Raw genomic sequence first — 14,315 nt, 5'->3', positions numbered from 1 at the left:
CAGTGGTGGAGTGCTCCTGGGTTTAATCTCCCATATTGCAAAAGGCGAAAGAAGAAAAAAACAAAAAAGAGATGCCCCACGGGTATATGAAAAGTTGTCCAACACTGTAATCATCAGGGAACTGCAAATTAATCCACAAAATTAGCTGTCATCTTATTACCTGTTAGAATGATTATTCTCCAAAAGATAAAAGATTTGGGTTAGGAAATGAGGGGAAAAAATCATTAAAAATTTCACTTTGATATTGAAGACAACAACATTAGTTTTGGGACCAGTGATGTGGCTCAGTGGCTGAGAACTTGCCTAGCATGTATGAGGGCCTGGGTTTCATCCCTAGTACCAAACGTTAAAAAAAAAAAAAAAAAAAAAAAAAAAAAGAAAAGAAAAAAGATAAATGTTGGTGATTATACAGATAAAAGTTAACACTTAGTGGCAATGTAAATTGGTAATAGCCAACGTGGAAACCAGCATGCAGAGTCCTCAGGATATTAAAAACATAACTACCATATGCTCCAGCAATCCCACTTCGGGGCATTTATCCAAAGGAATTGACATCAGCATGTGCAAGGGAGTCTATGCCCTATCTTCATTGCAGCGTGATTCACAGAAGCCAAGAGAGAGAAGCAAGCTTGGTGCCCACCAGTGGATGAATGGATAAAGTAAAAGTAACACATATATACAGGGAATGCTGTTAGGTAGACAGAGAAGAAAATCCTGCCGTTCGTGGTGACACGGAAGAACACAGAGGGCCTTATGTAAGAAGGTAGCCAGGCACAGAAGGAAGCGTACTCCAGCAGGACCTGTCGGGAGTCTGACTTCCGAATGTGCTCAGAGGAGGTGCGGGAAGAACTTGCCACATTTCATTTCTCTTCCCTACCAGGGAGTTAACCTAGGGGCTAATTTACTACTGAGATAAATAAAGCCCCAGCCCTTTTTTATTTCGATACGGGGGTCTCACTACGTTACTAAGTTGCTTGCTGAAGTCCTCACTAAATTGCTGAGCCTGACCTTGAATTTGCCATCTTTCTGCCTCGGCCTCTAGAGTCGCTGGTATTACAGGCACGCGCTTCAACGCCTAGTACCGCATTTCACTTCCTTCGCTCATGCCACCTTCTTAGAGGTAGGTCCTGGAGGGCCAAGGTGGGATGAGGAAGAGTAGATTGAAGAGCAGGAGGCTTCAAACTTCCTTGCATTCCTGTTTGACAGCAGAATCATGACACAGGCAACCATGCATGGGGTGGGGGGGTTGGGCAGAGAAAGGGGCATGAACAGCAGGGCACCTTTCCCCAGAATATTTATCACGGGAACTCTGAGCTCACTGGAGCAGGAGGTCCAGAGAGCCTGACAGGTTCTGGAATTGCTCCTTGGGACTCACTGGCTGCTGTTAGGCTACAGAGCTTTGGGGGTGAGGGGACTCCCAGTTGGCAGGGTCTAGAGAGGGCCCCAGTACAGAGCACAGAGCTCACACCTCTCGCCTGGGGTTGTGTGGAGGAAGGACACTGATCTGCAGTACTGAGTTCCAAGCTAGCAGAGTCGAATTCTGAATAGAAGATAAGCCAGAAGAGTTCCAAATTGTGCCAGACCTCAATTTAAAAAGTTCTAATGCCGTGAAGAGAAACCAATATTTAGATTCGTGGTATCAAGAAAAGGTTTCCCTGGGCTTGGTGTGTGTGGGCCAGGAGACCCAGCAGGCGGCGTTGCTGACGAGGGCGCACGGATGCTGGCTACCAGGTGCGCCTGCGTGTGGGCTTTGGACGTGTCTGGGGACCGGAAGGAGGTAGGGCACCCGAGAGCCTACTGGTCCTGGGCGTGGCGGCGTCAGGGGTGTGGAGACGCACTCCAGGGCGTGGAAACCAAAGACGCCAGGGTTCGGAGACGCGTGCAAGACTTAGCCCGGGATGAGGCGTGCAGGCAGCTGTGCATCGGTGGCGCAAGAGAAGCCGCGTGGGACCGCGCGCACCGGGTGGTGGAGAGGAGCAGCCCCCCTTGAGGGCCTGCGGGTAAGGAACCTGGAGCGTGGGAGCCGGGATGTGGACACCGGGCGGCACTCGTGGAAGGTAAATCCCTCATCTCTCTAGGAAGGGAGGCCAACTCATCTCGGCTTGTCTGAAATTTTTCCGGTTTTGGCACAGAAGGCACGCCTGAAAAACCCCTCAGGCCTGGATGTACTGCTACATAAGCCACTGATTATGGTTCGAAATTGTCCATACATGGTCCGTGAACCAAATCCTAACCCTGGTCTGTGGTAGTATAGCAAGTGAGCTAAAAATGTTCTTATGAAGTTAGACGGTGCCAGGCGCAGTGGCGCCCGCTGGTAATCACAGGGACTGAGGAGGCTAAGGCAGGAGGATACCAAGGTCAAGGCCAGCCTCAGCAGTTTGGCGAGATCCTAAGCAACTTAGCGAGACCCTGTCTCCAAATTAAAAAAAAAAAAGGGGTGGGTGGGTGCTGGGGATGTGGCTCAGTGGTAACGCCCCCCTGGGGTTCAGTTCTCAGCGCTAGACTATTTAGAGAGTTATGAAAGAAAAAAACAAAGAGGAAGAGACTGGGACGGGATGGTCCTCGTGGAGGGGGAGGGCTCTCCAGGGTGCAGAGGGCACCCTCAGGGAGTGGGGTGGGTACGGAGAGGTGAAGAAGTAAGGGGCAATGAGGTGGCCCACGAGACTCCTTGAGGGGGTGCCTGGGATCAGGAGCAGAGGCTCTAGGGGTCAAGATCCAGGAGGGCAGGGAGAAAAATCTTCCAACATTATACCACAAAGAGAACTTAAAATGTAACCGCTTCTCTGCTTATGATGACGTCATGTCCTGATAAATCCATTGTTAATTGAAAATACCTTACATTTACAATGTGTTTAATAATCCTAACCCATAAACCCAATTAGCTGGGCACTGCTTATAATCCTAGCGACTAGGGAGGCTGAGGTATGAGGATTGCAAGTTTGAGGCCAGGCTCAGCAGTTGAGTGAGGCCCTAAGCAACATTGGGAGACCCTGTCTCAAAAAAATAAAAAGGGCTGGGGGTGTGTGGCTGGGTGGTAAAGCATCCCTGGGTTCAATCCCCAGCATCAAATAGATAAAAAAATGAGTAAACGAATGGGCCAGGGGTTGTGGCTTCTATGTAGAGTGCCCCTAGGTTCTATCAGGAGTACTGCAAAAAATAAAATAAAATGCACTTTGCTGAGGTAGATAACCTGTGCATATAATGTATAAATACACATATATATCCCCCGTACTGGGTGTTTAACCCCAGGCTTTGCACATGCGTGGTAAGTGCTCTACTGAGGCACACACGCTCAGACTTTTTAATTTATGTATTGGCAGTGCTGGGGATTGAATCCAGGGCCTTGTGTGTGCTAGGCAAGAATTCAACCAACTGAGCTATATTTCCAGCCTCCCCACCCCTTTTTATTTATTTTGACACAAAGTCTTGCTAAGTTGCCCAGGGACATTCCAGGAGGCTCCCAGGGTCAGCACCTGAAGAGAAGGCAGCACACACAGTTGCAGGCCACTCATACTCTCGGGCAGAGTTCATGGATGTCAGGGGCAGTTCTGATGGTCAGCCACGCCGTGTCCACCCAGGGCGTGCAAGTGGCCTGGGACAGAAGTCCCTACAGCTCATTCTCCAAGTGGTGACATGGAAGGAGCCCAAGGCCCAGCACCTGGAGCCAGCCCCAGCTCTGGCACTTGCCAATTCTTTCTTTTTTTGTGGAGACAGGGTCTCCCCGTGTTGCCCAGGCTGACCTTAACTCCTGGGCTTACGTGATCCTCCTGCCTCGCCTTGGAAGTGCCAGGACTCCAGGCCGCTGCTGGCTCAGTTACTGATTCTTTTGCTTTGACGAATGTCTCTTCACTAATGTTCAGTCTTGTCTTCTCATTATTTTAGATTTTGTGGTGCTGGGCATTGAACCCAGGGCTCCTGCATGCTAGGCAAGCACTTCACATTGAGCTGCAACCCTCCCCGCACCCTGGTTCAGGGTGGAGGTGATAATAACCACTTCAGTGTTTTCCCTTTATTAGGGACTGTTGGGTGAGCTGGCTGCTCTGTTGTGATTGGGTCTGCCCATCCATTTTATCACAGGAGGAAAACAGGGAACTGGGGCTTCAACCCCAAGGGCAGGAGGCAGTGTCCGGACTCCACTCTCCTGTCTGTTCTCTGCCTCTCAGGTGCCCAGCCCTGTGCCCCCTGTGCAGGTTTCCGGCACAGCCCTCCACTGGTTGCTGCAGTTTCTCCACATCCTTCACCCTCCTGTGCATCCTGGGACTTGAGTCCTACTCACCTGTAGCAGGAGGGGACCCTCGTTGAGGCTTCAACCTCTGCTCTGAGGCTGTGCACCTCTGTCCTGGGGACAGGCGTGCCCCTGCCCCTCGCCGCACTCCGAGGCCCAGGGGAGGCCCAGGCAGGCTCCCGTCAGGCTGCTTCATCTTGGAGATCCTGCCAGGTGGAGACACACCTTCCGGTTCGGGAGAGGTCCTGCTGTGAGAAATGGAGAAGGAACATACAGAGAGGTGAGGAGAGGCCTCTCTGGGCTGCTGGGGGCTGAACAGATAGGAGGGGGAACCTCGGGGAGAGGATCTGGGGCAGTGCAGAAAGAGTGAGGGTGTCTGGTGGCTTGCAAAACTGGAGAACATGAACCAGGTGGGGCAGCCATGCCTGTAATCCAGCAACTCCAGAGGCCGAGGCCAGGGGATTGCAAGTTCAAGGCCAGCCTCGGCAACTTAGGGAGACCTTTGTCTCAGAATAAAAACTGAGAGGCTGTGGACGTGGCTTAGTGTTGGAGCTCTTGCCTGGACTGCACCAGAGACCTCCAAAGTTTTACATACCTGTGTGTACATACATGTACACCCATGTCCATTCCTGTAGTTTACTTTTCTGAAGAAACCTGTGTGGTGAGTAACATTGGCCTGGGGAGCTGGGCGCAGAGCGGAGACCAGGGCAAGGCCAAGTCCCTGCTCTTGTGAAGCATAAGCTCCACACTGAGGTCCAGGCCACAGATGCTCTGCTCTTTGAGTATGCCTAATATTATGAAAAACTTTGATGAGTGCACTCATTGGTCTCCACTGGAATAAAGGAGCACCCAAAGAATGAATTTTTTTTTTTTTTTTAATAGTTACTGGGAATTGAACCTAGGGGCACTCTACCACTGGGCTTCACCCCTAGGACTTCTGTCTTTTTCTTTTTTTGTTGAAATAGGGTCTCCTTAAGTTGCTAGGAATGGCCTTGACATGCCATCCTCCTGTGGGTGCAACAGTGCGTGCCTGTAGTCGACTGGGGAGGCTGAGTCAGGAGCATAGCAAGTTAGAGGCCAGCCTGGGAGACCCTACACAAGTTAGGGAGACCTTGTCTCAAAATAAAAAATAAAGCCAGCTGGGAATGTGACTTAGTGGTCCAAGTCCCTGGGTTCAATCCAAACACAGAAACAGAAACAAAGCAACGTTTTGACTCAGCTTCCTGCATCCAGCGGAGAATGGAGGGTTATTTTTGTACCAGGGATTGAACCCAGGAGTGCTCAACTACTAAGCCACATTCCAAGCCCGCTTTATTTTTTGAGACAGGGTCTTGCTAACTTGCTCAGGGCCTCACTAAGTTGCTGAGGCCAGCTTTGAATTTGTGGTTCTCCTGCCTCAGCTTCGTGAATCCCTGGGCTTACAGGTGTGCACCACTGTGCCTGGCTAAATGTTGTCCTCCTGTTGATGTGAATGAAACTCACTAATGAAACAGTAGATGAAAGCATCCAGAAGGAAAAAGATTTTCTCGGAAGCTCAACATCAGCCAAAACTAACCAATGGTGACCAACTGCTGATTCCTGCGGGGGGACATGGATGACATACGCAAGCACACATTTTATAAGTACGCACAGGACTAGCCAGGTGTGTTGGCAGATGCCCCTAATCCCGCCGCCCGAGAGGCTGAGGCAGGAGGACCACAAATTCAAAGCAGCCTCGGCAACTTAGCCATTACCTAAGCAATTTAGCAAGGCCCTGAGCAAGTTAGCAAGACCCTGTCTCAACATGAAAAAATAAAGAAGGGACTGGGGACGTGGCTCAGAGGTAAAGCACCCCTGGATGCAACCAGTACCACAAACACTCACAAAATGATGACCATGAGGACAATAATGATAGTGATAATAATGATAAAATGAACCCCTGGGACAGGAAAGAAAACCCCCACCACTGGACGGTTGCCCGGTTCATGAGATGATGAGACCAGAGCGAGCGGGAGCCACTGTAGCTGGGCAGGTGGGCTGCGTGCTCCAGGCGACCCCCTCCAGGCTGCCCCCCCCCACACCCAGCACTGAGCCCCCTCCCCACCCCAGTGCAGACTCAACCCCCCTTTTACTCACAGGCGAACTTCCTTGGAGGTTTCTCCTTGGGTCTTAGAAGCCTCTCTGGGTGATGCTGGCTTTGGTTGTGTCTCCAGGACTTTCACCTTTGTGAAGTACAACAACCGGGTCACATCAGGCCCCTCCTGGGATCCGCCATTTCCCCAGCCCCGGCGGCTGAGCTAAACAACTCCCAGGTGATTCTTATCCTGATCATCAAGTATGGGAAGTGCTCAGCCCCCAAGGGGAGGGCCCTGGCCAGGGCTAAGCTCTTCTCCCAAGGCCCCGCCAAGCAAGGACCCTGGCTTCTCTAGGGTCTCCATCTCGATCTCCCCTCTACCTTGCTGACTGCCTTGACCACTCTCTTTATGTCTTTCAAGACAGGTTTTGAAAAGGGATCACGTGACAGGCTCTGCTCCGGGAAGGGGGATAGGGTGGGGAACCAGGGACCTCCCTGCTCACATTAGGGAGAGAGTCTCCAGGCAATCGGTGAACACTGCACTCTCAGAACTGGGTGAAAAACCAGGCGCAGTGACACACACCTGTGATCCCAGAGGCTCAGGTGGCTGAGGCAGGAAGATCACAAGTTTGAGGCCAGCCTCAACAACTCAGCAAGGCCCTAAGCAAGTTAGCGAGACCCTGTCTCAAAATTAAAAGGACTGGGGATGTGGCTCTGTGGTTAAGTACACCTGGGGTCAATCCCTGGTACAAAAAAAAAAAAAAAAAAAAAAAAAAAATTCTGCCAGGTTCACACCTGTAATCCCAGTGATTTCAGACTGAGGCAGATGAGCAACTTTGTGAGATGCTGCCTTAGAATAAAAAATAAGAAGGACTGGGGACGTAGCTCAGTGGTAGAGCACCCCTGGGTTCATGTCTGATGCTGCAAGATAAAAAGCAATGATAAAGAAACCTGAATTGCAGAGGAAACCCACGAAACAAAAATAACTCACTTTTCATCATGGAGATGAACAAAAACCTGAGTTCTTTGTACGGATCCAGAAATACTCTCTATGATAGGGACTGAACCTAGGGCCTCACACGTACTGGGTCATGAGCTGCATCTCCACCCCTTTTATTCTTAGGGTCTCCCTCATTTGCCCCGGCTGGGCTTGAACTTGCCATCTTCCTGCCTCATTCTGGGTGGCTGGAACCACAGGCATGCGTCACCCTGTGTTGCCTTGCCAGAGAGAATGGGCTCTTTAGCCTGTGTGTTCTGGATGGGTCCCGATGCATAAACTAATGCTATTTCAGTTGTGATTTGGAATTGAGGAAATGTTTGCCCTAGTAGCTTTGTTTTTATGTTTTGGGGTGGTGGGGCTGGGACTCAGGGTCGTGCAGGTTAGGCAAGTGCTCATCCCTGAGTTGCATCCCAACCTGCACAGGTTTGAATATACAGTGCACAGACTTCAGATGAACAGTCCTGGGTTGATTTGGGTTCCTGGGTAACTGCCACCCTAACGCAGAAACAAATCATTTCCATTTCATTTTTCTTTTTTTTTTGGCACCAGGGATTGAACTCAGGGATGCTTAACCACTGAGCTACATCCCCAGCCCTTTTTTTGTATTTTATTTAGAAACAGGGGATCACTGAGTTGCTGAGTCTGGCTTGGAAGTCTTGATCCTCCTGCCTCAGCCTCCCCATCTGCTGGGATTACAGGTGTGGGCCAGCGGACCTGGCTTCATCTCCTCCATTCTTTCCACTACGGGGCAGCCACTAATCTTGGCACAGTAGGTGAGTTTTTCCTGCTTTAGGAGTTCATGTGAGTGGAGGTAGGAAAGCTCTCCTCTGTCCTGTGAAGGGAACAGCTGCAGTCTGAGCTTATGGCCCTCCCTGGCTTGGTGAGCTAGATCAACTTCTTTTCTTTAAAGTTAACCTGCACCAGACATTTCATGATGGGAATGAATAGCATGCCAATATGCAGAAGGCACGCAGGTAAATGTGCAGAAGCAAGAAATCACAGAACCGTGACCACCCACCAGCCCAGCAGTTCATAGCCAAATAGGGGTGGGGAGAATAAGGCACTTCAGGGAAATAGTAATTGATTTTTATTAATTTTATTTATGTATTAATTTTTTTTGGTAATGGAATTGAACTCAGGGGGTGCTTAGCCATTGAACCACTTCCCCAGTCCTTTTTACTTTTAGAAAGTCTAAGCTGCTTAAGGCTGTGTCAGGTGCCACTACACACCTGGCAGTAAATGGTGATTTAGAACTCACTAGTTGTTCCATTAAAAACCCCAAATGGAGCTGGGAGCCTTCTTGCAGGCCTGTAATCCTAGCAGCTTAGAGGCTGAGGCAGGAGGATTGCAAATTCAAGAACAGCCTCAGCAATTTAGCAGGGCCATGTCTCTAAATAGCAACTATATAAAAAAGGAGGGGGGAGGTGGCTCAGTGGTGAGGGCCCCTAGGTTCAATTACCATTAAAAGACCAAAATCCGAATTGCTGAGAATGCCGGAACGCGCTGCCTTCTTGGTGTCCTGCTCAGCTCAGTCGTTCTCCACGCGGGGCTTGGGACGCACCCGGCCGCTGTGTTCCCTCCTCCTTCCCCGTTGCTGGACAGCATCCCGTGTTGGCAGAGCTCCTCAGATGGTCACGCGGGCCGGCACCTGTGTGCAGGTCACTCTCTCCCGGGCCCCGCAGGGTGCAGACGGGCCGTGGCGCAGCCTGGGGAGCACCCTGGAGGCGCTGAAATCGGGTGGAGGCAGTACACGGTGGGGTCCTGGCAGCAGCCAAAGTGGACCATTTTGTGGCTCCCGGGGTGACCTGTGTGCACCTTGAAAGGTGGGCATACGCTGAGCCGGAAGGAGGGCGTCTGGCGGTTTGTGTAGACCGGGACCGAGGGGCGAGCGCCGGGCGCCCTGAGGGCCGTGTCTGCGCTGCTCCAGGCCGGCCTGGCCTTGGCTGGCGGCTCCGCCAACGGCGGCTGCTGCGGGGCTTCCTGGTTTTGCTGGACGTTACGTTTTTCTTTCTTGAGTTTTGCTCTGTGGTTTTTGAACCAAACCTGAGGGGAAAGACCAGTGGTGTGAGATTCCAGAAGAGCTGTCTTTGCTCAAGGAAGTGGGTATTTCCACGCGAGAAGAGCCAGCTCTGTCCCTCTGTCCCTCCCAGGGGACCTTCCCCGCCTGTTCCCGGACAGCGCAGGCGTGAGAGGTGTGGGGCAGAAAGTGAGGAAGGGGCCAGGAAACCCAGAGCCCATCACCGGGTGGGGGGCGGTCCTCTGGGAGAGCCTCCAGGCCTGAACTCCTCCCCCTGCTAAAAATCACGGGTCCAATCAGAAGCCACCGGCCCTTGAGCAAAGCTGACGTTCTACTTTAAAAATTTTTTTTTGGTTGTTCCTGGAATTGAACGTGGGGTTGTTTAACCCTTTAGCCACACCCCCACGCATTCACAGCCTTGCTCTTTAAAAAAAAAAATTTTTATGGGGTGCTGAGGATGGAACCCAGCACCCCACACATGCAAGAGAACACTATACTACCGAGCCACAACCCCGGTTCCTAAACGACCTGAACTTCTGACTGTCTACAGTCCATGGGACACAGGTGCCCTTACTTGCTTACACGTGGCTGCAGCTGTGTCCCTGCTTGGTCAGGACACAGGCAACCTGACTCACAAAGCCTAGCATAGTCACTATCTTGTCCTCACTGGAGGGGTCTGGAGATGGGCCAGGAGCTTTGCGTATTGAAGTCTGGGCCTTCAGCCACTGGGGACCTGGTGGGAAAGGTCAGGCGCTCCCTGGAGGCCAGGCTTGTGGGGTGCAGGGAGGTTGCTGGGAGAGATGTCAGTTTCCCACCTGCAGGACTGTTGGGTCTAAGTTCATTTTCGAAGCCATTTCTCTCTTCAGGCTGGGATCTGGGTATGGGTTCTTGTTGAAAAGGAGGGTCAGATCTTGCAGCTGTTTCTCGGTGAACATTGTTCGCTTCCTGTGGGGATGCTTCTGGTCCTTGCCTGGAAAGGAGAGAAACAGGCAAAATGGGCCACCGGAGCCCTGACTCCGCCCTCCTTCCCAGGTGGGCCAAATTTTAGTACAGGATCCCAGGCTGGGGATGTAGCTCAGGTTGAACACTTACTTCCTGCCATGCAGGAGGCCTGGGGTTCAATCCCTGGCACTGAGGGTGTGTGTGTGTGTGTGTGCAGATGTATGTGGGACCCTTGTGTCTCAGCTGTTTGCAGTCCTAGGGATCAACCTAGTGAGTGTGCCTACCAACCAGCAATGTCCCCAGCCCTTTCTAATTTCAACCAGTAATGTCCCCAGCCCTTTCTAATTTTTTTCTTTTGGTAGCCGGGATTGAAGTAGTTTAGTTAATCTAAGTGACTGAGGCTGGCCTTGAACTTGCCATCCTCCTGCTTCAGCCTCCTGAGTTGCTGGGGTGCTGGGATTATAGGTATGCACTACCTCTCCTGGCCACAACAGTGTTTTTTTTGGTGCTGGGGATTTAACCCAGAGGCAATTTACCACTGAGCTACATCCCCCAGTCCTTTTTAAAGACTACATTCCCCAGTCCTAAGTTTCTGAAGCTGGTCTGGAACTTGCAATTCTTCAGTCTCACTCTCCAGAGTCACTGGGATTACAGGCATGTGCCACAGTGCACAACATAACAGTATTTTTAATACATCAGGATCAAATGACCTTTTTATCTCAGTAATTAAAGGATAATATCAGAAGGAAGTCTGTCAGTGTAATTATATTACATAAAGTAATTGCAAAAATAAATGTAATTTCCTGTTTAAAAAGTGATTTTAGGGTCAGGCATATAATCCCAGTGGCTCTGGAGACTGAGGCAGGAGGATCAGGAATTCAAAGCCAGCCTCAGCAAAAGTGAGGCACCAAGCAACTCAGTGAGACCCTGTCTCTAAATAAAATATAAAATATGGCTGGGGATGTGGTCCAGTGGTCAAGTGCTCCTGAGTTCCATCCCCGGTAACAACCCCGCCACCCCACACACACACACTAAAAATGATCTGAGGGCTGGGGATATAGCTCCGTGGTACAGTGCTCAAGGCCCTGCGTTCCAACCCTAGCATTGCAAGAAAAAAAAAGTGGGGGTTGACTAATAATGGATATGAGGAAATTTAGGGGGAGATGGACATACATATCGATTATGGAAACGTCTTGAGTGCAGCGTATGTTTCCAGAAGTTTTTAGAAGCTTGGTGTGTTGGCAACACACCTGCAATCCCAATGGCTCAAGAAGCCGAGGCAGGAGGGGCCAAAGTTGAAGACCAGCCTCAGCAAGACCCTAAGTAACTTAGTGAGACCCTGTCTCAAAAAATAAAAAGGACCAGGGATGTGGCTCAGTGGGTTCAATCCCTGTACTTCCAACAACTCCCCCACACAAAAACAAATGTTCAGCTAGTAACAGCGCAACAAGTTAGGGAGAAAAGAGCACCCCCACACACAACTGGGGATGGGACCCAGGGCCTGGTGCATGATAGGCAAATGCTCTGAACTACACTGGTCCCCTTTTTTTTGAAATTTTGAAACAGGTTCTGTCCAAGTTGCTGAGGCTGGCCTTGACCTTGTGATCCTCCTGCCTCAGCCTTCCGAGTTCCAGGGATCAAGGGCCTGCAGCACTGGCCTGGTTAGAGAAAAGCATCTTGATCTTTTTTGTGTCAGTTGGAGACATTCACAGACGCTCCAAGGGTAAATACCAATTAAGTTCACTGAGACATAAGACTTGGGGACCCAAGTGATGAACATAAAACATCCTAATCAGGGCTGGGGATTTTGCTCCATGGTTGGAGTGCTTGCCTAACATGCACCAGGCCCTGAGCTCCAACCCCATGGGAAAACATGTTGTTTCTTACAGGGACCAGAGTCCTTCTCACCCTGCGAGGATCATCAAGGATCAGTTGTGACACTTAACCAGGAGGAAGGTTTGGAACTGGGTTTCCCTGCTTGAATTTGCTCTTGGACGACTGTGTGTTAGGGTGCCGAGAATGTAGCTCGATGGTGGAGTGCTTGCCTAGCATGCACATGGCCCTGGGTTAGATCCCCGGCACCACAAAATAAACAACTGACAACAGTGCCTGAGCAGCATCCCCCTGGTCCCGCCCACGCCATGAGGCTGAGTCCCAGCACAGCTGACTGCGGCTCCTCTGCCTCAGCCCTCAAACCTCTGGCTTACCTTCAGGAAGGGCCTCGGAGACTGACATCTTGGGACCTGGATGTGCGCCTCTCCTCAGCTCCTGCAGCAAGACCTGGCAAGCGTGGGTGGAGGCTTAAGTAGATCCCTGGACTGCCACACCCTTAGTCCCACCTCCCTCTTCCCCACCCGCCAGTCTGATCCCTGGATCCTCCAGAGCCCCCAGATTTCTCCCAATACTTCGGGCAGCCTGGTGAACCTATTCCAGATTGAAAATATGGAAAGGCAGCACGCACCCAGTCCTGCTGAGCACCGAGCTTAGGCCTGCACAGCTTACAGCTGATCAGCCTTCAGCGGGGCGGTCACCCAGCACGCCCGCTTTACCTGTGGGGGCAACACGACCTCCCAGCACCCCAGGAGAGGATGGCACCCCAAAATTGCTAGTCCGGGGAAAGACCAAAATTCTGAGTGGTTTTTACTGGCTGGGCATCACTTTTTCACCTCTGAGGTAGAGAATCACAAGCGCAGCCTTCTGAAGCCGGGCAGAATTCATTGGGCACATGGACACTTAAGTACTCAAAGCTGAACCCTTAAACTGGCCCTGTGGGATCAATTGCCTGGGAACTTGGAAAAACGCAGCGTCTCAGCACACAGGGCGGCAGCTGTGCCAAGCCAGCACTTAGTGTGGCCTGTCCCCTGTCGTCAGTCCCGGCCTGCCCAGGGCTTCCAGCAGCACCATGTGGGGGTTCCTGTTACGGGGCGCAACTGAAGAACAGACCCATCACCACTGAAGTCCAAATGTGAGAGTCTTTATTAAGCCAGCCTACTGATTGTCTCACACACTGCCCCAAAAAATGGGTATTGGGAGAACAGCCCTGACCACAGGGTTGTAGGGGTTCTTATATCAAAAATCACATTAATCATAAGTGTCTGTTGCTATGATTCAAAATTACAAACTAACATGAGATCATCAACAGAGGGGGAAGTGGGTCAAAATAACCCTTACCTAGGTACAAACTAAAGAGTGGTTGCTAATATCCACACAATCACCGTTCACATGGTTCATTGTTTAGGAGCATAGGAATCGAGAGCAATTCTTTACTACATAGGAGTTGCCATTGTATATTATTAAACATGTCATGCTAAGTAACTGAGATGGGGACAGAGGTGGGTGGTCCCATGGGAGAAGCTTATTTCCTACATAATATGGAGTCTCAGAGCAAAATGGAGTCTGTTTAGTCATTTCCCTTAGAGTCTGGCCTAGAACATTCTCATGGAGCCAGATCTGTCAGCCCATCACACTCCACTGGTTCGCTGAGGGAGCCCAGGAAAAAACATCGTTCCTAATTATGATCACTTTTCCTTTCCTTTTTTTTTTTTTTTTTTTTTTTTTTTTTTTTGTAAGGATCTGGACCCAGGAGGACTTTACCCTGAGCCACATCCCCAGCCTTTTTATTTTTTTGAGACGGGGTCTCACTAAGTTGCTGGGGCTGGCATTGAACTTGGGATCCTCCTGCTTCAGTCTCCTGAGTTGCTGGGATTACAGGCATGTGCCACCACCACTGTGTGCTTTTGATCTGGATTATCTGTCCCCCCCCCCTTATTTTTTTTTGCAGGTGGGGATTGAACCCAGGAGTGCCTAACCACTGAGCCACATCCCAGTCCTTTTTATTGTAAGACAGGGTCTAATGGGGCACAGTGGCACCTGTAATCCCAGCAGCTCAGGAGGCTGAGATAGGAGGATCTTGAGTTCAAAGTCATTCTCAGCAATTTAGCCAGGTGCAATTCAGTGAGACCCTGTCTATCTAAAATACAAAGAAGGCTGGGGATGTGGATCAGTGATTGAGTGCCCCTGAGTTCAATCCCCACTACCAAAAACAAAGATAACACAAAAAAACAAACCAGGGCCAGAT

At 50.7% G+C, this 14,315-nt stretch overlaps 1 protein-coding gene across 1 annotated transcript; it reads right to left on the bottom strand.

The window, feature by feature from the left end:
• Positions 1-8,937: 8,937 nt before the first annotated feature.
• On the bottom strand, positions 8,938-12,472 carry Dprx (divergent-paired related homeobox). The gene is made up of 3 exons (XM_047527259.1): positions 12,445-12,472; positions 10,111-10,265; positions 8,938-9,321 (listed from the first exon to the last, which is right to left on the bottom strand). The coding sequence occupies exons 1-3, from the start codon at positions 12,470-12,472 to the stop codon at positions 8,938-8,940; spliced, it is 567 nt and encodes a 188-aa protein (XP_047383215.1).
• Between the last annotated feature and the right edge of the window lie 1,843 nt (positions 12,473-14,315).

The sequence above is a fragment of the Sciurus carolinensis genome, chromosome 16 (assembly GCF_902686445.1).
Source record: "Sciurus carolinensis chromosome 16, mSciCar1.2, whole genome shotgun sequence".
Classification (NCBI taxonomy): Eukaryota; Metazoa; Chordata; class Mammalia; order Rodentia; family Sciuridae; genus Sciurus; species Sciurus carolinensis.
The sequence above is the reverse complement of the archived record's forward strand: the minus strand, read 5'-3'. Positions and strand labels throughout refer to the sequence as shown.

Bases quoted from the DNA above. Each gene is read 5' to 3' on its own strand.
- Dprx (XM_047527259.1), bottom strand. From the start codon at position 12,472: ATGTCAGTCTCCGAGGCCCTTCCTGAAG. The intron at 10,266-12,444 runs GTAAGCCAGAGG...TCTCCTTTCCAG, and splicing joins CTCCGAGGCCCTTCCTGAAG to GCAAGGACCAGAAGCATCCC. The intron at 9,322-10,110 runs GTGGGAAACTGA...CTTTCCCCTCAG, and splicing joins TAGACCCAACAGTCCTGCAG to GTTTGGTTCAAAAACCACAG.